The following is a 25348-nucleotide window of genomic DNA, read 5'->3' as shown; positions in this document are numbered from 1 at the left end:
AAAAAGTTTTTACAAGCTTTTATTTAGCTTACCTACCCGTTTGTTTATTTATATTATTTATAAATCTCGGAAGCTAAATTTGACTCATTTCTGTAAGTAGTCAGTTTGACTCAAAATTCGTCTAGTTATACTTATTATAAATCTGGTGATAGTTCAATAAACTAGCAGTGACATCTGGTTAGTCTGGCAAAGATCGTTTCTGGAGTACCTTCAAAACTCCTCAGTGGTTAATGTAATCGACTTGACACGGAAATGAAATTTTATACGGAAATGTAGTTTAGATGACAATGCAAGTACAGGTAAAAAAAGTACAGTCAGCAGAAAACTTGTATTAGGTAAAAATGAAATTTTGTACAAAAACTTATTTTGATATTTTATACGGTGCTGATGGTAGCCAAAGTTACATCAATCGCAACTGTCTTGTACGAGGCATTAATCAAAGCTCTATCACGTGCTTGACAAGTTAATTACATTATGGGTACTAGCAGTTTCTGATTTGGCAGGTGCCAAACATCACGAAATCACGACTTGAGTAAGTACAAGTTATGTTTTAAGTAAGTACTTGAATTACTTGTAATAGTCAAGATCAACGTGGCGTGATATTTACGCACGAAGCCACGCTTTTAAAGAGGTTGTTTCAAATAAAATTTAGAGACTAAAAAAACCACGCTTTACTTACTATAAAGTCCAATAAAACACTAAAATTCTGTCGTCTCATCAACGATTGAGTTAAATAGAGTTAGGCACTTAATGTATACACACTTCACTTTAAAGCACCCCTCGCTTTTTTACCCGACTGACCGAAGGAGGATCATGTCTTTCAAATGTGTCTATGTACATTACATATGAATGTATGTCTATTACTTCGCTCCCTATACAATTCAATGAGCTAACACACACAGCGCAGATAACTTATATTTTATCGTGAAGTATCTGTGGGCACCGACATATATCGAAAGATGGCAAAGATATTATCTGCGTATATAAATTGATCTGTGTATAATATCTGCCGATATAAATATGGTATAGTATTTTATCTGCAGATAGATACAGGTTGATGTGAGAGCCCCGCTGCACGCGAGTAAATCTAGAAGAGATAAACACGAAAACATTCTGTATAAACAATCCGCACCAAAAAACAAGTCTACTCAGTTTGATGGATTTAGAGTGAATGTATCGTCTCGTATATTATCGTATCTGCGTAGTGTGTGATAGTTTCAGATCATTAAGTTATTATATGCAGATAAAATACTCGTATTATCGTATCTGCGTAGTGTGTGACACGCTTTAAGGCATCATTAGTTCCGCGAAGACTGACGAACTATTTCAAAAAATTAATCAATATAAATTTATATTAACAGTGAATAACATAAGCTATATCTAAATCTACGTTTTCACTAAACATGTGCGAGGATGTGTCGCGAGAAATATGTTTTTCATGAACCAATAGAAACGCTTCATTTACCTATCCTGGCATAGCACATCTCTAGTGGAAACAGCTGAGCGGAGCGAGGCGAGGTAAATGAAGCGTTCCTATTGGTTTGTGAAAAACACATTCCGAACAACATATTAGTATCTTCGCACATTTTATGCTGTGCCGTTAGTGTAAGTTTTCGGTTACAAAATACTCGATCGCGTTCGCGTTTAAATCTCAATTTGTATGCAAACACGACCAGCGCCTCTAGCGGAGCGTTTGCGATGTTCGTGTTTCCGTATAAACTGAGATTTTAACGCGAACGCGATCGAGACGTATTTTGTAACCGAAAACTTACACTAAGGGTACTGGAAACGCAGACTAATTCCGGAAACTTAAGCTTTCCGAGGGACGCAGGTAAAGTCGCGAGCAACAGCTAGTACGAGTAAGTCATGAAAACCGTTATTTTTATTTCTAGCATTATTAATTAGTACATTAGTCATCAAACTGTCAGATGACAAAGAATCGATTTTATTTTAAATCATTAAACCGCTATAGATTTCTAAAAAGATTAAAGATGCGTGACAGTTACTAATTGTCACATATTAATATTAACACAATAGGCTTGGTCATTAAGGTTAACATAACAATATTAGACATATCGTCACTACTTTGAAAAAATCTCGTATCTCAAATCAATACGTCAACAAAATTGACCTTTGAAGTAATGTTCGTAAAGTTCAATTAGAAAAGTATCAATTTTGAGATACGAGCTTTTTCCAAAGTAGTGACTATATATTTCCTGCCAAATCTAGGATATCGAACCAGAGGCCGTATTGTCTAACGTTTCTGACGCTCGCGATCGCAATGAGGGCTATCGCGTATGAATTCGCCACTAGAGGCGCTAGTGTAGCGTGAGGTCTCCGAAATGTCAAATCTCATAGTTTTTGGGTGAGCTACGCGTGTTTAGTTATAATTAGAATAATTTTGTGAATATTTTGCAATATCTGAAATTAATTATGGAAAATATGCGTTCTGGGGCAATGAATGTCTGTGTTTTAAGACAGTTTTGTCTTTCGGAAACCTTTGTCCTCCCTTTTTTCCGAACAAAACGGGGACTATGCAACGCTGTGGCATGCTCGATATTTTAATGGTACGGTTTTAATGTGTTTTAAATATGATTTTAATCTAAACTTTGTTTTCACGCCCGTAATAACAGACTTTGAAAGCCATACTTAAAAACCTCACGCAACAGTGCGCCATCTAGTGAGACAAAAAACGATAGCCCTCATTAAGTGACTGTCATTCGATTGTGATCGCGAGCGCCAGAAACGTTAGACAAACAAACGCCATAAAAAAAAAAACTAGACAATACAGCCTCTGCTTTTTGTATCTGTTACACCTTCTTTGTCCCTCGCCATCGTTGCCGTGGAATAAAAATTTGGCTACCTCTCTATCCCGTGGAAATTATAGAAAATCGTAAGTGAACTTCAATGCTAAAAATATTGGTATTTAGACTTTGATTGGAGAAGACGAGTTAATTCTTTAAAAACGATAGTTATAAAGATAATGGCCAGTTAAATGGCCCAGTTTTTATGACGAACGTAATTGTCATTTAAGTGTACGGCGTTGATGATGACAGATGATCATTTGAGCAAATTGCTTTACCTAATGAGACGTTATTTGCTCGCATTTATTGCGAATTGCTTCCATATCACGCTAAGGACGCTGTTTTTTTATACGGATAGGATTATCGTCACACCATCTATCTATTGATATATTTACTAGTTGTTTAAACGCGATTTATGTACTTTTTAATGGTGGGCCGTTAATATATAAGCTAGATGATGATGATGATGAATGCTGTATGTATGCGTGCGTGCGTGCGTGCGTGTGTGTGTGTGTGTGTGTGTGTGTGTGTGTGTGTGCGTGTGTGTGTGTGTGTGTGTGTGTGTGTGTGTGCGTGTGTGTGTTGACACTTTTAAACACGATCGGCAATTGCTGGACATCCGTAAAATAACGCCTGACTCTTTATTAAGTACAAACAAAAATTTATTGATAAACCATTCATCAAAATTGCATGAAGTATTGGCGCTACGGTAGCACATACAAAAATAGAAACTAATACAGAACACGTACATAGACTGCTAAAATCGTAACTCATTTCGATTTGCCCGCAGTTAGATTGGGAAGCATGAACGTCATAATACAGGAAACGGTTTTTTTTAAATTTAAGGTTAACCCGTGTGGTGTCGGGTTAGAATAACACCTCTCCATTTCTTCCATGGATGTCGTAAGAGGCGACTGAGGACATAGGTTAAGGTACACCGTAGGCGACAGGCTAGCAACCTGTCACTATTGTACCGTTTTTGTCAAACTTAAAACCTAAAATTGCTAAAAGTGGCTCCGAATCGGTAACGTTTCGTGTGCTCTGCCTACCCCATTTGGGAATACAGGCGTGATTTTTATGTATGTATTATGTATGTACATAATTTTGTATGATAGCTGCAAATTGTATTATTTATTACTTACCTGACCCGCGTTTCCTCTAGAAGAAGCCTTAGTGTAATTGGATTTAGCGCTATCGACACAATTAAGTCATGAGATAACTTTTCACTTCAAAAATATCCCCGAATTTTCACCGTATGGGTACGGCACCTACACCTTATTGAATAAGCATCAGGTTTGATATATCGCGACTTGTTTCTTTACTTTGTTGCCATATTTTTAATCACAGTCAGGTCATTGGCTCAAAAGTGATCAGTATTGTACACAAAAGAATGACTAACACACAAAATGTTATTAATGTTCAATTTATTTTCGAGATGGTTTGTAAATTCACATTTCACTTAAAATCGACACATAAATAATGACTTTAGTCATAAAACATACGCGTTTATACTTTGTCTTTGTTTTTTATAACACCCAGTTTTTTAGTTACTTCAACCTCAGTCTCTTTTTAGCAAATTTATGCTAATTTTAGCCAATTCTTACAACATCCGTTAATTTAAGCGACTCAGTCGTAATAATATTTTCTGTGTGAGACGCATTAAAGTCCAATTCGTTGGAATTTATAAGCATTGGCTTAGGTGCCTAAGTAATTCCAATGCCGAATTATAATTCGGCATTGGAATTACTGTAATAATTGGAATTAGTAGTAATTTAATAATATATTTTTATTTTTTTTATTCGTTATTAAATTACTACTAGGTACAGCACATCAAACAGTTTTTTTATACATATTAAACACTAAACGCTGTTTAACTTTGACTAAACACTATTTTTTTAAAACTCACTCAACAGAAGGATCACTATACACACCAGCAAATAGGATAACATTCGACTTCCTGTGCGTTATCATAAACACAAATTCTTTATTTGCCTCAAAACGTCGTGACAGGAATCTATTTTCTAATCCTACTATCGTAGCTGCGGCAGCCACCGTTCCTTCTTCTGTCACTTCTATTTCAACATTCTGAATGGTTTTTGACACAAACAAAGGACTATCAGAAATACCAGGTAATTGGGCTTTCTCACTGTCAAAGATATTACGAATACCCGTGTATTGTAACGGAGGTATTAAATCAATTTGGGAAGACACTTTAAATCGTGGAATGAACACGTCAATTTCTGGAGGCTTGTCGTCTCTTTTAAAGTCAGAAATCCAGTCTAAAGGTGCTATAGCTAGGTTGTTGAGTAATCTCTTTAGAGGCATGCCTTCAAATGGAAGCAGGATTAGCATCGAGAATTCTTCATTTTTCCCGTACGCCATTTCAAGTATTTGCGCACCTAATACGTTAGAGTCTCCAACATTATGAGCTGCTTTATGGTACATCATATTGACACGTCCTAAACTCTTCCCTTGTTGATTGTAGAACTCATCTTCTTTGGTTTCGGTTGGGTCGAAGGGATGGGTCCAATTAGCTTTGAAAAATAGCGCGTCGACTATAAGTAATTTCAAATCTTGAAGAATATCTGCTTTGACTGCATTCCTTATTCTCCCTTCAGTAGCTACACATATGTAGTAGTTAATATCATCAGCGAGCTTTGTTGTATTACTAGTATCAACTGAGTATATATCAGTTCTATACATGTTAGCCGCTTGGCAGAACTCTTGATGGATCTCCAGCGAACACTCAGGAAACATGGCAGATTGCTTATGAACAATCAGATCGGGGTCAGTGCTTCTTAAAATTCCTTCAGCAGCGAGATGCAAGCCTTGCGTTTCGCTTAAATCCCTTGGGAGCTGCAATTCTTTCATTAGTTCGTGGAAAGTATCCCCTGCGGATCCTTCGGCGAGTAAAGAGAAGATGCTCCATACTGACAAAGGGGATACGGCGAAGTTCTGCCGTCCGAAGTTTTCTTGGTAAGCGTAGGTGTTGTCGAGTAATCGTAGAGCGAATTGGTTGATCGGTGTATAGTCTATGCGTGTGTCGTCAAGCGGAGCGGTCAGAACGAGGCTCACGCACGCGGCAGCTATGACCTTCCACATCGCACAACCTGATACTCCGATGCTTACGGCAATACTGTTAGGACAACGCGATTCTATCAATTTCAATAGGACGTTTCTCACGTCCACTGCCCACAATGAATATCGCTTAAGTGGTTGGGAAACGCAACGTGTGTGATTTAAGAGTAGACTTTTTATAGAGTTGCGGGGCGTTTGTAGCGCTCGTTTCGAAATTCTAGTGATACAAAAGGTATTTTTAGTGCGTCTGTTATTGATAAGCGGTGTCATTTTCCTTTTGTAGAATGTAGGTACGTCACAGGCCCCTATTAGACATACCTCTATGTTAGGTTTTTGACATGATTATCGCCAAACCCGCGTACTGCCGGTTCATGGCTACATACTAGTGACGATTTTTTTAATTGGTTAATTATGTTTGGATTATTAACCGCGTGAGATTTTGACAACTGCCATAATTAGACGTTTAAATAAATAAATAAATTTGACGTGTTTCGGAAGTGGGTTAGTATCAAAACGACAGAAAGTACAAAATGGCCCGTTCTAAAAATGAATACAAAAAATAATAAATTCCGAATATCGCAACTCAAAATAGTGCACTAACTGTCGTACATTAAAAAAAAATCTTAAATTTCTCGAAAACGGTGAGACTTTTGCAAATGTATCTAATTTTTCTATTTTTGATACGTGACCTATGCCCATCTATGGTCCCCCTTAATTTTGTCGTACGAGTACGTACCTACTACTTACAGGACATCATGTATGTTAATAATTCATTATCATTACACTGTCATTCATGAAGACGTTTTCAATACACGATTTGATAAAATCAGTTCGATAAAAAAAAATGGTGTCTATAAATTAATAACACAAATACATCACACTCATATACAAAATAAATCGACGGTTGAAAGGAGAAATTGACTAAGTGACATTTTTTAAGATAGTGAGTTATATACATGTTTGGAATCAGTATATTTTTCTGTGTCGTTTGAGGTGTCTCAAAATTTTCACAAAAATGTCGCTTAGTCAATTTTTCCTTTCAACCGTCGAAATGTAGACGATTCATTATTTTACTTTTTTATTTTATTAAAATTCATAATTTTTTCCGATCTTCTGTAACTGGGTAGGTACCTAAATGGAATCATTCTTCACGCAAAAACAAAGAATCAAACAACCTTTAACCCTAAATGCTTACACCATCTCCGTCCCGTGATGGGTAAAAAAACTGTAAAGTTTTGGCTATAGCGTGGGTGATTCGGCGCAGGACTTTAAAAGTATTAGCCCTTAGTCTCAGCCTTAGTTACTTTATTGGGTATCAACTTGAGGTAGCTTAGTAAGTAAAACTTAGGGATCATTTTTCGGAAATTTTCAGTTAAAAATATCACCTACCACGTTCTTTAACTATTGGTTAAAACCAGGGTGATTAAAAACCGTGAAACCAGTTTTTGAAATTGGTACCAAAAATACCGATGTATACTCTGCCCTCATACCGATATTATTGGTATTAATTTAAAGTTCTGGTTTCATAATACCGGTGCCATACTATATTACATGAACTGCTCAAATACCAGTATTGTCGGTACCACTTTTCCTTTAGTCCCATCTTGAAGCCAGATTGGGTAGCTACGAGATGGCAAAACACAATTCCGATTTTGTAGCTAGCTACCAAATCTGGCTATATATAGGAAAATCAACCCCATTTGGTTGCTAGCTACTAGATGGGAAAGCACAATTCGTATTTTTAGCTACCAAATCTGGCTACGAGATGAAAAAATCGTTCCCATTTCGTAGCTAGCTACCACATCTGGCTACGAGATGGGGAAGTCGTTCCCATTTGTTAGTTAGCTAGAGGATGAACAAGCACAATTCCCATTTCGTAGCTAGCTACCAAATTTAGCTAAAGGCCACTTTCAAGCCCCAATGGAAATTATTGATTTTTGCACTATATTTTTTACTCATTTTACAGAACATTAAAGAATCACCCATCAGCATTAGCATCCTGCAGCAAAAAGAGTGTTTTTATTGACTTGTAGTATGTAATTTACGTAATATCGTTATTTTGGTTGGTATTGTTTTTTGGCTCAGTCACGTACCTAGCTAATTCCTGTTTTTGTATGAATTTAAGATATAATTGGCTTGATTACCTTGCAGACATAATAAAAAAAACTCATAAAGCGATGATATCACGTTATCACAAAGTAAAGTACGCGTGTTAAAAGTTCCAAGTTGAGAGATCCTGGCTTTTTGAAAATTTGTTTCTACTTTTGTGCTTATTATGGAAAAGTTTAATAAAACTCCCTTTGGTCTAGTCTAGATCAGGTACAACTGGTACAGTAGAAAACACATGTCAAAGGGATAAAAAAGGTTGCATAAGGCATTGTCGCCTGTGTTGTCTTTACCTTGAAGTACTTCAGCGGAAGATTAAAACTCGAGAACACGCTTTTTCTCAGAAACAACACCAAGCTGGATCTATTGTCCGCCCCCGAAAACCCCACATATTTCCTCGAAAACGTTAGAGCCGTTTCCGGAATCTCCGAAATAAATTTACTAAGAAGAAACTTGCTGCTTTTGTTTTGGGCTTATACTCGTATGTTCCCTGATCGCTACCAGCTGGCCGTCCCGTCTTCCCGTCGTCTTACAATATTACTTTTTAAAACAGTACGCTCGACTAATGGACAGGCCATCTGTTCAAAATTCAAATAGCAAAAAAAAATTGTTGCGCAGTTTTTTTCTTTTCTTTTATTGTTTATGAAGTGACGCTTTAAAAGATTGCATATTCAGCCAACAGTTTCAAAATTGAACTATGCATAATAAAATGATTTAATCCCTAATATCATTAAATAGATTTATATTCGTAATCATTAATTGTGTTTCACGAAATTAAATCGTGTTTTTGAAAATATTTTTGCACAGTTGTCATTTTGAGGTTATTTCCACGACTAAAAATCCTCTATTCACAAACACCTTGTTGGCTGTTTAGGGGTTTTCAACGTTAATTAAAAAAAAACTTTCCTCCCTAGAGAATAAAAAGGAGTTTTAGTCCCGAAATGCAGAGACTAAAGTAACATTTTAAGAGCATGAGAAGTGAAAAAGAAATTTAAGTATTGTTCGTTTAGGTATAAACTATACCTACAGGGTGTCTCTGTAAAGCCCCATGGGGCTTTAAATTCATTGGATTCTACTCACAACACTAAGCTACTTTTGTTTTGTAACATTTTCGAAAAAACTTAAATTTAGATCATTTATTTCATCCTCAAAGTCTAATCGTTAATTCAGTGTATCGGACATGGCGGTGTTATCGCAGTCTCTTGGTACGGGGGCCTTTAAATAATTTCTGACGTTTATTTAACATCTCTAAGAACCACATATCCATGTGCCGTCAATTTGGTGTTTGGCATACATTGAAAATTACATTTAATTTGTATGAAAAAAAATAGCGGTTATATGTATTTTTAAAAAGTACTTAGCAGAACAAAGGTAGCTCAGTTACGCGAGCAGAATCGAACCCTGGATTTATAGCCCCATGATCAGAGGCTCCCTGTAGATATTACATAGATAGTGCTTCGGCGAATATGCAAATAGGATTTTTAATGCAAAATTCTCTAGTGTATTTTACATACATGAATGACAATACGGGTTGCTTTGCATACCTATTACTTACTATTACATAGTATGACACCCGCTTACTAATAAAAGACACCACAAGATACAGTATTGGCGTGATGATTACAATGCGGGGTTGATGAGAGAGCATGTTAGAAGTGATCAGTTGCATGCCGCAATGTATTGCTAGTTGCGTTATTTTATTTATCGTATGGAATAAGTGTCACTGCAAAACTGTGCATGAAATACAAATGAAAACTAAACATTAAAACTTAAATCTAGATTTTTTAAAATATTCCACGGCTTTCTCTGACAGCTTCTTGAGGTCATCTATGTGTCCATCGAACTTAGTGACCGGGCATTCCAGTACCATGTGGTGGGCCGTCTGTTCCGGGTGGCCACACTCGCAAGCCGCCGACTCGCACCAGCCCCATTTACTCCTAAGGTACGCGGAGTTCCCAACATTGGTTCGGAAGCGGTTGGCCAGGCACCACACTCGGCGCTGCGTTTCGAAGCCCGGGGGTCTTTCTCGGGGGTTCAACTCAAACAAGTCAGGTGGCTCTCCCTTCGTCTGCCATTCGCTGAGCCAAGCGTTCCGCATTTCCCAGGCAGGGTCTCTGGAGTGTATTTTGGATACTGGTGGGTGGCGAGATTTTAACCTTTGGGTTGCCGCAGGTAGGTCTTTATTGACTGGTAAGGTTGAGTCCCCGCATATTTTGTCCAGCTCGCGGTGGAGGCATTGTTCTCGGCGCAGGTGCGGCGGAGCAATATTGCTGAGTGCAGGCAACCAGTGCGTGGGCGTTGGGCGCATACAGCCTGTTACTAGGCGCATGGTGTGGTTCAGCTGCGAGTCTACTGCTGAGACATGTGCGCTGTTAAGCCACACAGGTGCACAATACTCAGCTGAAGAATATACCAGTGCGAGGGCGGTTGTTCGCAGGCACGCAGCGCTGGCGCCCCAGGTAGTGCCCGTCAGTTTCTGCACTATATTATTGCGAGTCCTAATCTTAGCCGCAACCTTACCGAGATGGGTCTTGTAGGTTAGGCTTCGGTCGAGGGTGACGCCAAGATATTTGGGATTAGGGTTGTGTTTAAGCACGTCCCCCCTAAATGTGACATTCAGCTCTGCGTTCGCCAGTCTATTGCACAGATGGAAACAGCAAACCTCCGTTTATTCGCATTGGGGCATAGTCGCCAGCGTGTGAAGTAGTCGTTCATGCTACTGAGGTCACCCTGCAGGACTTTTTCGGTCCTATTAATATCTCGGCTTCGTGTGGCTAGGGCAATGTCGTCCGCATATCCATATTTTCGTGCTTCCGTTAGGGGAGATCATGGATATACACATTGAACAGTAGAGGAGCCAGAACCGAACCCTGAGGAAGGCCGTTGTTTAGTACCCTGGCATTACTAACCATGTTGCCGAGGTGGACTTGAAATACTCTGTTTGTCAGGGCGTCTTCCACGAGCCTAAATATTTTAAGGCACGGCACCAGTTTGACTAGTTTGTACAGGAGTCCTTGACGCCAAACAGTGCCATATGCGGCTGTTAAGTCAATGAAAGCCACCGATGTCTTCTGCTTTTCCTCGAAGCCTTTCTCAACAAGGAAGTCAGCGCAAGCACCTGATCGCAGCAGTTTCTGTTCGGTCGGAAGCCGGCCTGTTCTTTAGGTATAAACGAATCTATAGTGTCCGCTATGCGGTTGTAGATAATTCTTTCGAGGAGTTTGTATATGACACTAAGTAAGGCTATGGGTCTGTAGTCGTCAGCACTATCTCCCGTTGCGTTATATTAACTGGACAAAGGTCGTTGCTATTTTTAGGGTTCCGGAGCCAAAATGGCAAAAACGGAACCCTTATAGTTTCGCCATGTCTGTCTGTCTGTCTGTCTGTATGTCCATCCGCGGCTTTGCTCAGGGACTATCAATGCTAGAAAGCTGTAATTTTGCACGGATATATAAGTACCTAAACTATGCCGACAAAATGTTACAATTAAAACCTCCCATAGACGTAAAGTGGGGGTGATTTTTTTTTCTCATCCAACCCTATTGTGTGGGGTATCGTTGGATAGGTCTTTTAAAACCATTAGAATTGCTAAAACGATTTTTTGATTCGGTGTTTTTTTTTGCGAAATATTCAACTTTAAAGTGCAAATTTTCATTAAAATCGAGCGTCCCCCCCTCTTAAATCTAAACCGGTGAGTGGAAAAATTTAAAAAAATCAGGATGGTAGTAAGTACTTATATCAAACTTTCAAGGAAAACTATAACGGCTAAGTTTGCTTGAGAGTTATTAGTAGTTTATGAGTAAATAGCAGCCTAAGGTATAAAATATACCTAAACTTGGAAGATATTTTACTTAATTTTTTCGTAACGGCTACGGAACCCTATTTTGGGCGTGTCCGAAACGCTCTTGGCTGGTTTTTATTTATGTGGTCTTACATAGTTAATTGGTTAGAAATTTCTTCAGTACAATGAACTTTATTGCATTAGTGTTGCAAAAATTTTAATGAGTTATTTTCAACTGAGGACAAGAAACATTTAGCAAATTGATAGCTTGCATCCTCAGAAACTTTCTTAGTTTGACTTATTTCTTTTTGAAAACAACTGAAATGACGGAAATCATCGCGAGAAAATCTGCACGCAGCGAAGTAATTGTAAAGTGTTTGTGAAGTTTCCAATCCTTATTGGGCCGTATGGAAACTAAAGCCAAAGCCTCAATATGAGAAAAAAGCCGGTGCCCACCAATAGGACGTATAAAGCCGGAGATAATGGCGTTGAGAAAATATTAAACTAGTCCAGAAATAAGTATAGGTATGGAGTCACTTATTGTACACCAGAAATAGTATAAGCAACAACCAACTTCTACTATTTTGTATAATAGAAAACTAGCGCCATCTATTGAACCAAGCAAGAACTTCTGTGGCAACGTGAAACCATAGTCACCGAGCGCGCGTTATTAACTAATTCTCTAACAAAAAAACTAGATGGCGCTGTGAACAAAACGCGATAAAAGGAGGTCGATTTTGGTTTTCCTAGTTTTGGTAGAATAGAGAGTAGAATTGTAAAGAATATCGAAAGTAGTTTGATAGTTACTCGCAATCGATAAATAATAGTGGTCATTCTCTTGTACAGGGATCACCAACTTTATTAGATTCAAGAGAAAAGATTTTGAAGATCAACCAACCAGTGTATTTTTCAGTAACGTTTGCTTTTCACTTTACTAAGATCGATTGGACTAATAGCCGCAATCGATCGACGATCACGATCTACAGGTTGCCACCCCTGCTTTACGATCCCATCAAAACCATAAATGAGAAAAAATGCCAAGTTCGTAAACGAAGTAAGTAAACTGTAAGTGTGATGAAAGAAGTGAGATGTACTCGTAAGTGAAAATCAAGTCAAGTCAAAATATCTTTATTAAATTTAAGCTATAACAAGCACTTGAATGTCAAAAAAATACCACCGGTTCGGAAAAACCTCTGTTGAGAAGATTCCGGCAATAAACTCCACGAGGTATATTTTTATAAACAGATTTACAATATTATTAAATGATATGTATACATCACAAGTATTTTTAACACAGTAGGTTCGCTATTTGAAGTGATCGCTAATGCGGATCGGAATTATTTCCAAATATCCCTGTCCATGATATAATCATTAACTTTATAATACGCCTTAGATATTAATGTCTTCTTGACAATAGATCTGAATTTTGTATCTGTTCCATTTATAATATTTTTTGGAATTTTATTATAAAAACGTATGCAATCAAGTTCCTTTAAATCTTCTTAATGTATGTACGTTACTAAATTTTACCCGCGGCTTCGCACGCGTAATCTATTAGATCTGCTTGAATTGCAATTCTGGGATTTTCTTAATTCCCGTGGGAGTTCCCAAAAATTACATCTTAGTCTTGACTGACGTTGCACTATAAACGCCAGTGCCAAACGATTTTATACCCAGCGGATGAGATTTCGAGATTAATCAAATTCGAAATGAATCGTGACCCACAGCGGAACCCTTCCGTCGAAAAAGTCTTCTTCTTCTTCTTCTTCTCTTTTATAATATGGCTTTTCTGTCCTAATTAATAGGACAATTTCGCCAGTATCAAGGTAAACTCTCTTTGAGAGGGACGTTGTACGGTAATTGTAGTTTTTGCAACTTGATAGTAAAATTCCAAAAACCACGTGGAGACCACTTGCGCATTAAAAAATGTTAGACACGAGAGCAATATAGAATTTTGGGATCACTGTTCACTGTTAAGGTTAATCGCCGCATAAAACATTATCAAAATTATACTTCAACTAGCCAAAGAAACAGAAATAGCAAAATTAGATATTGTCTACATCCGCCATCTTCGAATGCTACAAATCGAATCCGTTTAAAAAGTCATAGTGACATCGCATTGCTTGACAAGGGAATTCATTATGACACTTCCTGTGAGAAAGTTCCATGTGGGCCAGTAATCAAATGGTTCGTCTGTACATACTTACATACATACAGAGCAAGTTAAATAAAAGCTTGTTAAATGAGATACCACTAGATAACCTCCGTGTTTGTGGTCAAATGGAATAGATATAGACTAAAAGATAAGGACGATGACGGCACTAATCAACTGGCTCAGAACTTTAAAAATAACATTTTATCATTATGTGGATACACAATTTGAATAAAATGAAATCCTATGGTCTGTTTCTTAATTCGAGATACTAAAATGAAGTTTCATGTGTTAGTTGTGTTAGCTGTTTTTTGCGTCTCATAAATAGAGATGTGCCGCAACCGGTTATCACCGAAAGATTTTGTAGGCACCTAACTACTACCAATGCATGTATGTCGTAAAATATTAAGATATGAACGGATCCGTGATGTACTAACATGTAGGGCACTAAGGACATTCTAGAAAAGGTTTCTAATAAAAATGCGGCCGTTTTGGAGATATTTCGACTTTTTATAGATGTTGATGTTTAAGTTTCGACCGTATTGCCGAGAAAGTGAAGTCGTCTAATTTGTCCCTGAAGTTGAATTTAGGCCCAGGTTCACACGGATCAACCACAGTTTCATTTTCCTTGTGCTCCTTTAATACTCTAAACACTGAAGGCCTAGAAATCTCCAAAATTTGGGCGGTTTTTTTGTACGCATGCTTCTTTCTTAGGTGTCTCATATTGGCATTTGGTTTTGGCCTGTGTATACATATTTGTACGTTTTTTTTATTCGACTTGATGGCAAACGAGCTAACCACCTAAGAGATCACCACCGCCCATAAACATTTGCAACACCAGGGGTATTGCAGATGCGTTGCCAACCTAGAGGCCTAAGATAGGATACCTCAAGTGCCAGTAATTTCACCGGCTGTCTTACTCTCCACGCAGAAACACGACAGTGCAAGCACTGCTGCTTCACGGCAGGCGACGTATTTAAAACCATACACTTCTCGGCTTTGCTAAGAGGTTGACGTTTCCGTTTTTTCCGAGGCTAACATATTTCTTTGCGACGAAGCGACGTTCGGTACTTGGCTGCTCAGAGTCCATGTTTAATCAAACAAAACTCAACAAAAACACGACCAAACAAAACAAAATTAACAAATAAAAAGTCTAACTCAATAAATGTAACAAATAACGTCAACAGCAACAATAACACGAGAAAACGCACTGATCACATCCGATGACAATACGAGTAAAGTAACGAATGTCGGTTGAATACAACTTGAATACGAAAAACATGAACAATGACATCTGAGGGCCTACTCCGAAATTCGAAAATCAAAGTTCGTACCGTAACGTCATCATCTAGGCAAAATTGCTTAGAAAATCTAATTTTCAAGATAGCCTGAATGACTTCGAGAAAAGTACCTAGGGTGCGGCCGTGCCTGCCTTTGATTTGCTCGACTTGGCGGGAGCACAACCGTGCCCCCAGATATACCCGTGTTTTCTGTACTGTTTACTATGTGTTGGTTTGGTTGTATTGTATTTTTTTTAACTTTGTTTTATGACATTACTAGTGTTTACCCGCGGCTCCGCACACGTAAATCATTAGATCCAGCAGCTGAATTGAAATTTTGGGATTTTTGTAAAATTCCCGATTAAATCGTGGTTTTCATGGACGTTACATTAAAAACAATCATGTCAAATTTCATGACTCTACGCCCAGCGGTTGTTGTTTCGAGATTTTATCCCTATCCCGTGGGAATATCGGAATAAAAAGTAGCCTATGTTTTATTCCAGATGTCCAGCTATCTACATACCAAATTTCATCCAAATCCGTCCAGCCGTTTCAGCGTGAAGGAGTAACAAACATACTCACTCACTCACTCACAAACTTAATATTAGTAGGATTTTCGCGCGGAAAGGAGAGTCTTAAAAAGTTTTGGTCAGGTGTTAAGCTGCAAAATCTCCAAAATCAGTTCAACGCTAATCGCATGCCCATGCGCACGCGCCGCGCTCCATTTATCAACCATTTTGTGACACTGAACTCAGCCGCCATGACACATAACAATGATACGTACATTACGGACACAGAAGATAATGTCAATAAGCTTCAAAGCGACGGAGATGTCACCGTGCCGAAAGAGAAGTTTTTGTTTAGAGAGGTAGCTATATTATAATAACTTATCATCATCATCATTTCAGCCATCGGACGTCCACTGTTGGTCATAGGGCTCCCTCATAGACCTCCAGTTACTTCGGTTGGAAGCGGCTTGCATCCACCGTGAACCCGCATTACACATCCGATCAATGCAATTGCAATTTCGAGCATTTTGCAATCGTTTCAGTATTTTAGACGTGATGAGATGAAGTAACAAGCAGACAAACAGACTTACTTACTTTCCCATTTATAATATTAGTGGAATATTATAGTAATTAAAGTTTATGTAACGTGCAGGTAAATAATCTAACGCTTGTCGCGCTTACAATTAAGTAGTCCAGACTTATTTCCTCTGAGTCAGAGTCAATAGCGACTTTCGTCATAAAATGCTCCAGAAACTGTTCTACTGCGCACGGGAACACTATTAAGAATTAACTACTGTTATTTTATTTTCATCTCTCCTGTTCGCAAAGTTTAATTTTCATGGGTAGATAGCCGGGCAGAAAATGGCGTTTTCATCTCTAGGGTGGAAAGTATTTTTTTTTAATTTATCGATTAGCCACGGAGTCGAAGATAATTGAGTTACGTCAGTGACACTTTTTTTTCACGTTTCGGCATGGCCATCTAGATGCACGTCGTGACCAAGGAGCTTATATACAACACTGGAGGTTGAACGCCGAACATACGTTTGAAACAAGAAATTTGATCTTTATTACATCATGAACATATTTCATCTTTTTCTTTAGTTAGGTTAAGAAAGAGATGGAAGTCATTCGTGAAATGTGAAAGAAAGAGATGGAATATATAAATAAGTAATAAAGGTCAAACTTCTTCGTTCAGCGTTCAACCACCAGTTTTGTATATAAGCTCCTTCGTCGTGACCAACTCGATTTTTTTTATAGTCTGCCGTGGCAAGTGGCCAGTCGAAAAGGTACCGTAAACCGTTGGAGGTTATATATAAAAGTAAATCCAATTTATTATTATTCTCATTTTTTCTACTATTTTACTTTCCTGTCGAAATGAAAAGTAGAGTGTCTAACTCGGGTGAAATTACCCATTTCCCCTCGAACTATTGGCGCTCTCACTTGGTTCGAGCGCCAGAAATATCTCGGGTGAAATGGGTCACTTTCCACCCTTGGTTATCAATCTACTATTAATTATTATTGAAGTATGTTAAATATCATTGCTCTGTTTTTGTTTCAGCCTATTGTACTTATATCTATAGTCGGTCTTTCCCTGTTGGACGGCCTAGTTTTGCATCTAACACCCAAGAATCTAGCAGAATATCCAACAGAGGTTTTTACTGTATATAGTAAGTATTATTTCAATACTAGCTTTAAGCCGCGGCTTCGCCCGCATCAGAAATAACTTAATGCCGTCTTAACTCAACACTAGACCTACGTCTGACTGTGTCTAACAAAAGTGACCTCTCACAAAACGTCGCAGCTGTAATATGGTATTTCCGATAAATACTAACTAATGGTAGGAGAGATGGTTTAGATATTTTTTAATCTACATTATCGTTTCTTTTTATACTATATTATGTTTGTTGAAATAAAGATTGCATACTACCGTACACCGTCACTTAATATATTGAACCAAGTTATTTTAACCATGACCGAATGGAAAAGCTATAGGTATCAGAGTAGGAATTGTTTGATACTAAATAATAATAATAATATATGTGTTTATATGCGTTTGTGTGTGTATTGTACCTACGTGTTAGTTTTATGTATTCTTGATACTGCTCTAATCTACTGTAAATTGCACCACCTGCTAAAAATTCCTTACTTCTGCCCATTGTAAAGGTTGCCTGGAAGAGATCGCTCTGAAGCGATAAGGCCGCCTATTAGACCTTAGAAAATCTCTATGTATATACCTGTGTTTTCTGTAGGTACTGCTTACTGTGTTAGTGTGCAATAAAGAGTTACTGTATTGTATTGTATGTGAAGTAAGGTGTAAACAATAAAATTTTCAAATTTGATCTGCAATAATTTCTTCTTTTTTCAGGTTTATCGGTATCAGCTGTGCCAATGGTCGGATTGATATTCGCTACACTTCTATCGGAAGTCGCTGGACGCAGGCATGTCTACAGATACCTCTTCGCACTCTCTGTAGTTTTATTTATACTTGTTGTGTCATCGAGACACCCGACTGTCATGATAATGGTATTTATATTACGTGGGATGATAAGAGGCGGAAGTTCAGTGATGAACGCCGTAGCCATCTGCGAATATAGTAGCCCAAAACATAGGTTTGCGTGGATGATAGCCGATGTAGCAACGGCGAACACAATAGGCCCTGTAATCTCAAGCGCTTTGAATACAGAAATTGTATTTTATACACTGCTAGTAATTCAGATAGTGTTAGGGCTGATTTGCATGAGATGTATTTGGGCTTGGCCGGAATCGCCGTACTGGCTAGCTAACAAAGGGAATCTGGAGCAGAGCAGAACGGCTTTTATGTGGCTGCGAGGAAAGGGAGGCAGGAAGGAGCTCGACTCCGTGCTTAAGGCGCGCCGCCGCCCCGGCCCACCCAAACTATTCTGGATTAGTCTTTTCATCGCTCTTGCTACGGTATCAGTTACTACATTCAGTTATGTACAGGTAACGCAGTCATCAATGAATTACCTTCATTCGACTAGAACAACGCCCGAGTCACAGTTTTACGTTAATTTGTTTGGCACCACGGTAATTTCCTGCGCTTTAGCTACCGTGTCTTATTTCATTAGACGTAAACTTTTATTTATTGTTGTTTCTGTTATATCATTTATTTTATGTTACGCTGAAGCTCTTTGTTACCAATTTGATAGTGATATTGATGGTGTACTATTTTACTTGTTGCATACCACTTCTCAAGTAATACAAAAGTCTGGTCCTTTGGCTTTCGGCGTGACATTGTTCGTCGAGATTACACCACATAAATACAACACAATTATATCATGCATTTGTCACATCGTGATGTTTTTGTCTGTTTCATTTGTGTATCCTTTATTTCATTACTTTAATTATAAACCCTTCCACGTTTCTGTAGCACTAGGGTTGTCTACAACACTTGCGTTGGTTGCAGCATTGTTGTATTACTTTTTCGCTCCAGAAACTAAAGATAAGACATTGATAGAGATACAAAGGTCATATCTACCTGATGAAAATGACTCGAACCTTGAACAAAATGAAGGCATAACGCTCAATGTGATGGAGACGCTGGATGAGCTAATTGACTAGGTAACGTGCATTTTGCATACTTTACAAGGAGGCGATTTAAAGTAAATAATCAGAAAAAAATCATAACTTTTTCCATATTTGTTGTTACAAGTTTTAATTAACTTTCCTCTGTATGTTTATTAATTTGTTTGTTTGGTTCAAATCTTGTAAGTTAAATTTGACCTACTTCTAGTGGTCCGATCGACTTGAAATTTGGCATACGTAAATTTGGTGACAATACAATAATCTGGTAGTGACAACTTGGTGGTCCTGCCAGGCTCGTCTCTGCAAGACGGATATGTACCTACCATCAGCCAAATATGTGGTCTACCACCCTAAAGTTGATAATCGTTTGCACGCCATAAAACAATAATGCCAACAGACGTGTCTGTCAACTTGAAAGTTCGACCTTTGATAGGACCTTGTTTATAAATCGATAGACCACTTATTTGGCTGATGGTAACATATTTTAGATGACAATGCATGTACAGTCAACTGAAAATTAAATTTTAAACCGAGACAGACTGTCACGAAATGGTCCCAACTCAGCCGGTCAGAAGGTTTTTTAGTATTTCTTATTAAATATACATGTACATAAGTTTATGAAGTTTTATTTTCATCATCATCATCATCAGCCTATAGCAGTCCACTGGACATAAGGCTTCCCCCAATGTGCGCCATTGCATCCTGTCCTCGGCTAGACGCATCCAGCTTCTACCAGCAGCCTTTCGCAGATCGTCACTCCATCTGGCCGGGGGGCGTCCTACACTACGTTTGCCCAGTCGCGGTCTCCACTCAAGAACTCGCTTACTCCAGCGGTTGTTGATTCTTCGCCAGATATGGCCAGCCTACTGCCACTTCAACTTGCTAATTTGTCTGAGCTATGTTGACGACCTTAGGTCTGTGTCAGAGGAAGAGTTGTTGTCTTTGATTCTAGATTTGATGAAGTACGGTCAAGGTCTGTAATTTACGAGCCATCGTGGAACCATTTCACAGTAAACGTCACAATGACATCGCATTAATTAACAAGGAAAATCGTAATGACTTTTCCTTTGAGAAGGCTCCATGGTAGCTCATGAATTAAAGTCCCTGACCGTAACAAACAAACAGATTTACAAACTTTATAATGTAACTAGCTTTTACTCGCGGCTTCGCCCGCCTGAAATTCAGTTATCGCGCGCTGTTCTCGCGGGAACAATGCATTTTTTCGGGAAAAAAAGTAGCCTATGTCACTCTCGGGTCCATAAACTATCTCTCTGCCAAAAGTCAGGTCAATCCGTCGCTCCGTTTTTCACGGACAAAAACGGACAAACATACAACCATACAAACACACACACTTTCGCATTTATAATATTAGTATAGATTAGTGGGATGAAATAATCTATAATTTTTAATAAGCTTAATCCTAAAGTTCCTGTAACTGCAAAATAATATTTAGTTTGAATTGCTGTTCTGATTTCCGCAGGGTTCTCAATTCCATCCCAACCTATATTCGTCCCCCTGCTGGTCACAGACCTCCTCTCAGAATGAAAGGGCTTGGGCCGTCGTTCCCACGCGAGCCTAGTGCTTATTGGGAACTTTACACACACCATAGAATTGCTTCGCAGGTTGTACAGATTTCCTCACGATGTTTTCCTTCACCGTATTAGCTTGTGGTAAATTTCAAATGTATTCGAAAAACTCAAAGTCCCACCTAGCCGGGAGGCCGGGGTTTGAACCCACAATCCTCTGCTTGAGAGGCCATAGGTCAAACCACTAGGCCACCACAATTATTTAGGACACCAAATTTAGAACATAAGTACGTCAAAGCTAATGTCAATTTTACTAATTGACAACTCAAACTTCTATCGCACTCCGCTAGCCATCAAGCTGTAATTAAATACTGTACAACAGGCTGCCTATAAACCTTAAATCTATCACAAATAACTCATTGTTTCACAAAGAACTAAAAAACTATTTTGTTAAGGAGTTGCTTTTACAGTGTAGATGAAATTTTTGATACCTAATGTGTTAGAATAGTAGGTGATGATTGAGTGTAAGTACATTGTTAACTAGTTATAGGTAATACTGTTATTATTTTGTTTTCTATTTAGTTTTGTTTACTGTTTACTGTAATATGTCACATATTATTATATGTGTTTCTTTTCTTTCTTCTCTGTATTTAAATGATTGTATAATTTTCGAACACAATACCTGCATTGTTTATTGAATAAATACTATGACTACTACTACATTGAGTTCCAAATTCTTCTGGTCAAAATTTTACATGGGTACGCTATACGAGGCCAAGTCTATAGATATTTATCTGTATACGAGATATATCTTCATCCAACGTAAATTAAGATCAAGATGCAATCTATCGGAATTCCCATGGGAATCTGAGGCCCGATTGTTCACGTGACTAGTCACGGATTATACACGGATCATACGGACTACTGCGACACCAATATACGTCTCCAAGATTTTAATGAAATAACTCTTAAAACTAGTAAAACAAACGGTATCCATTCATTTCGCAACTAACGTTTGGCAACCTGGATCAATTCGCAACTTTTCATTTCGCAAACTCTTAAACTGTAAATATTTCAGAATTTATTTCAGGGCCATCGTGTAGAAACCTTTAGGTTACGTGAGGTTAGTTTTATAAAAACCCTGAAATATTGACAGCTTTAGAAATATTAAACGGTTGCCAAGTGAAAAGTTGCGGAATGAATCAGGTTGCCAAACGTTAGTTGCGAAACATTAGTGAACCAAGGCTTTCCATTTAATAATGAAAAAATTGTATATATGATGTAGGTACGGTCAAGGGCTTTCAGCCTTGACCCGCCACGGAACCATTTCACAGTAAACGTCATTGAAATTGCATTAATTAAAAAGGAAAATCGTAATGACTTTTCCTTTGAAATGGTTCCGTGGTGGGTCAGGAATTAAAGTCCTTAACCGCACTGTTAAAGAAAGGGAATCATGTATGGTCAAGGACTTTAATACATGAGCCACCATGGAACGATTTCAAAGTAAACATAGTGTGACATCGCATTAATTAACAAGGAAAATCGTAATGATTTTTCCTTCGAAAAGGTTCCTTGATGGCTCGTGAGTTGAAGTCCTGGACCGTACCATGGTACCTTTTCGCTGCGATGTCGTGTAAACATTCCAAGCCTGCGAAGCAATTCAGTAATATGTGTGAACTTCTAATCCACACCGGGGCCCTCGTAGGTACTACGGCTGAAATCCTCTCATTGTGGGAGGAGACCTGTGCCCAACAGGACGTATATAGCCGGGGGCTGTTGCACATGACACAGTTTCTTCGCCTATACTTACACTTACGATATACTAGGTGCTGCTCGCGACTTCGTCCGCGTCGAATTCGTTTATCGCTATCCCGTGGAAACTATGCAATTTACCGGGATAAAAACTATCCTATGTCCTTCTCCGGGTCTCAAACTAGCTGTATACTCAATTTCATCTAAATCAGTTCAGCGGTTTAGACGTGAAGAGGTACAAACAGACTTACTAAGTTTCGCATTTACAATATTAGTGGGATTATCATAACAGTAGCATTTATTCCAAAGTGTAACTATAAAGGCACAAGGAGTAGTTTCCACAGACTATAAATCGCCGCCATTTTGTAGTGTCAGTGCTTTGTTTCTGGTTTCTGTTTAATGAAGCGAAGTTATTATGGCGTTGGCATAATTAATCGTACGCTTCCACTTCCGGCGGCCATTTTGGGTGCGTTCCGGTACTTCCGGCTGCGGCGAGCCTATGAAAGTGTGATAAATAAATAAAGAAGAAACAAAACTTGTTTAGTACACCTAACCTTAATAAATCTAAGCATGTTTGTAATTCGGGCAACAAATTGTTTTTGATGGAATATTTGAAAGCTAATAACGGTTACCGGTAGGGGAGAAAAGTTCTCATGAGAGCGAGGAAGACGAGGCATTGCCAAGCCTCCCACTAGGTGGACGGGCGACACATCGCAAGAGTTGCGGGCATATTATAGGCGATAAAAGGTATCGTTCATTGTGAGACGACTGGATGGCCAAGTGGTTAGAGAACCTGACTACGAAGCTTGGAGGTCCTGGGTTAGATTCCCGGCCGGGGCCGATATTTGTATGAATTATTTTTGTTTCTCTTTTTTTTTGAATGATACGAATGATTGTTCTCGGATCTTGGATGTTCAGTATGTGTTTAAGTATGTATTTATTTGTGTAAGGGTGTTTATCCGTTGCCTAGTATCCATAGTACAAGCTTTGCTTAGTTCGGGATTAGGTCAATTGGTGTCAAGTGTCCCATGCTAAAAAAAATCCTTTCCCGAGGGAGTTTCAAAATTAACCAATGTTTAACGTTTTCACATTAACGATCCCTAACCAGAACATCTTTTGATTATTATCGCTCACGTTTGCAATTAATTTAATGTTAATTAAAATAACGGTATGCTTTTGTTATCATTCTGCAAAGTAAACATTCTGTTCCATTTGGTGAGGGAGAAATATAAGTAATGTTTCACTACACTGTGGGCGGCGCTGTGGATTTAAAAATCTCAGGGCAATATACATAAATATCATGGGACACTTTGACACTTGACACCAATTAACCTAGCCCCAAAGTAAGCAAAATTTGTAGGTACTATGGATACTACTAAATGTGATGCCGTCTCCGTCTATTCGGACAAAACAAACAGAGACGGCATCACATTTTATCCGTCAAATAAATTTAATAAATGGGTGGCGAAACAGGGGTACTTCTCCCTAGCCTATTATTTGGCTTATCATAGACGGCAATGTACACAGCTTGCTGATATTTCTCGCAAACTCTGACTTAGGTTTACGGGTGTATGATTTATTTGCGAACAGACTCTAATAAAAAGTAAGTTTTTGCTAATAACCAAACAAGTGAATTGAGATCGCGCACTGAGAATTTTTGCAGAAATCTAGAATTAGTGAAACATAATTAAGTAATTAGTAGAATTACTATAAAAATTAAATAATTTACAAGCTTTTTAGATTCACCTGTCCCGTTGTGTCTGTAATGAAATCTTGCAAGATAAATTTGACCAACTTCCAGTAGTCGATTGACTTGAAATTTGGCATACTTATGTAAATTGCGTGACAATGTACTAGTGACATCCTGGTAGTCCAGCCAGGATCGTCTCCGCAGGACGAATTCTTCAAGAGTTAATAGCATCGACTTGAAATTTGGTATGCAAATGTAGTTTGAATGACAATGCTCTCTTGCTTGCTAATCCTGCCGTGAAGCAACAGTGCTTGCACTGTTGTGTTTCAGCGTGGAGAGTAAGACAGCCGGTGAAATTACTGGCACTTGAGGTATCTCATCTTAGGCTTCTAGGTTGGCAACGCCTGATACTCCTGGTGTTGCAGATGTTTATAGGTGGTGGTGATCTCTTACCGTCAGGAGACCCACTTGCTCGTTTGCCATCCAGCCGAATAAAAAAATAAATAAAAAAAACAAGAAAAATCAACAAAAAGTACAGTCAGCAAAAAAGCTTGTATTAAAAATGTTTTTTGTACCGTACCGTGAGTTACGCCTTTGGTTGTGCACTATCAGGTTAGTCAGAGATCGCTGGTCAATTTTAAATAGTTTTTTTAAGTTTTTGTAATATTCCGACTTCCTATAGGGCGGTTTGAGACTCGCGTTTTTTTGCGCATATAAGCTCGTTTTTAGAAGCATGTGTACACGCGGTTTTGTTTTCTGCGAGCGTTACTACTGTTATTAGGAATGAGCGTATGTTGTACATGCGCGTTCTATTTAACCCACGGCGCGTGTAAGCCTCTATGTCAAAAACGACCGTAGTTACCTAAGATACACGCTGAAAAAACGGCTGTCTGAAACCGCTCTTAGTAGTGATGTAAGGCGGTTTACCCGACTGCCCGAAGGAGAGTTATATTTTTCAAGTATGTATGTCCATTTCTTTGGTTCTCGCTGCAGCCTAAACGGCTGGACGGATTTTAACATAATGAGGTATCATTGGATTCGTCATAACTGTTGGAGTGATAGTTAAAGGTATATAATATTTCAATATGGCGTCTGCAAAAAAAAATATGGCGGAAGAATAAAAAATA

The 25348-nt window shown here is 38.4% G+C and overlaps 2 protein-coding genes across 2 annotated transcripts; one reads left to right on the top strand and one right to left on the bottom strand.

The window, feature by feature from the left end:
- Positions 1 to 4208: 4208 nt before the first annotated feature.
- On the bottom strand, positions 4209 to 6040 carry LOC141440568 (serine protease inhibitor 77Ba-like). The gene has a single exon (XM_074105126.1). It carries the CDS (start codon positions 5904 to 5906, stop codon positions 4707 to 4709), a length of 1200 nt encoding a protein of 399 aa, XP_073961227.1. The 5' UTR covers positions 5907 to 6040; the 3' UTR covers positions 4209 to 4706.
- A 9858-nt stretch (positions 6041 to 15898) lies between these two features.
- On the top strand, positions 15899 to 21496 carry LOC141440271 (uncharacterized). Its single transcript, XM_074104736.1, has 3 exons — positions 15899 to 16069; positions 17269 to 17377; positions 18076 to 21496. The coding sequence occupies exons 1-3, from the start codon at positions 15899 to 15901 to the stop codon at positions 19287 to 19289; spliced, it is 1494 nt and encodes a 497-aa protein (XP_073960837.1). The 3' UTR covers positions 19290 to 21496.
- The last annotated feature ends 3852 nt before the right edge of the window (positions 21497 to 25348 follow it).

Source organism: Choristoneura fumiferana, chromosome 22, assembly GCF_025370935.1.
Source record: "Choristoneura fumiferana chromosome 22, NRCan_CFum_1, whole genome shotgun sequence".
NCBI classification, from domain to species: domain Eukaryota; kingdom Metazoa; phylum Arthropoda; class Insecta; order Lepidoptera; family Tortricidae; genus Choristoneura; species Choristoneura fumiferana.
Note: the sequence above shows the minus strand (reverse complement) of the source record. Positions and strands in the feature narration are given on the sequence as shown.

Coding starts and splice junctions, on each gene's coding strand:
- LOC141440568 (XM_074105126.1), bottom strand. CDS start 5,906: ATGTGGAAGGTCATAGCTGCCGCGTGCGTGAGCCTCGTTCTGACCGCT.
- LOC141440271 (XM_074104736.1), top strand. CDS start 15,899: ATGCCCATGCGCACGCGCCGCGCTCCATTTATCAACCATTTTGTGACA. Junction 16,070..17,268: donor AGAAGTTTTTGTTTAGAGAG/GTAGCTATATTA, acceptor TTTTTGTTTCAG/CCTATTGTACTTATATCTAT. Junction 17,378..18,075: donor AGAGGTTTTTACTGTATATA/GTAAGTATTATT, acceptor TTCTTTTTTCAG/GTTTATCGGTATCAGCTGTG.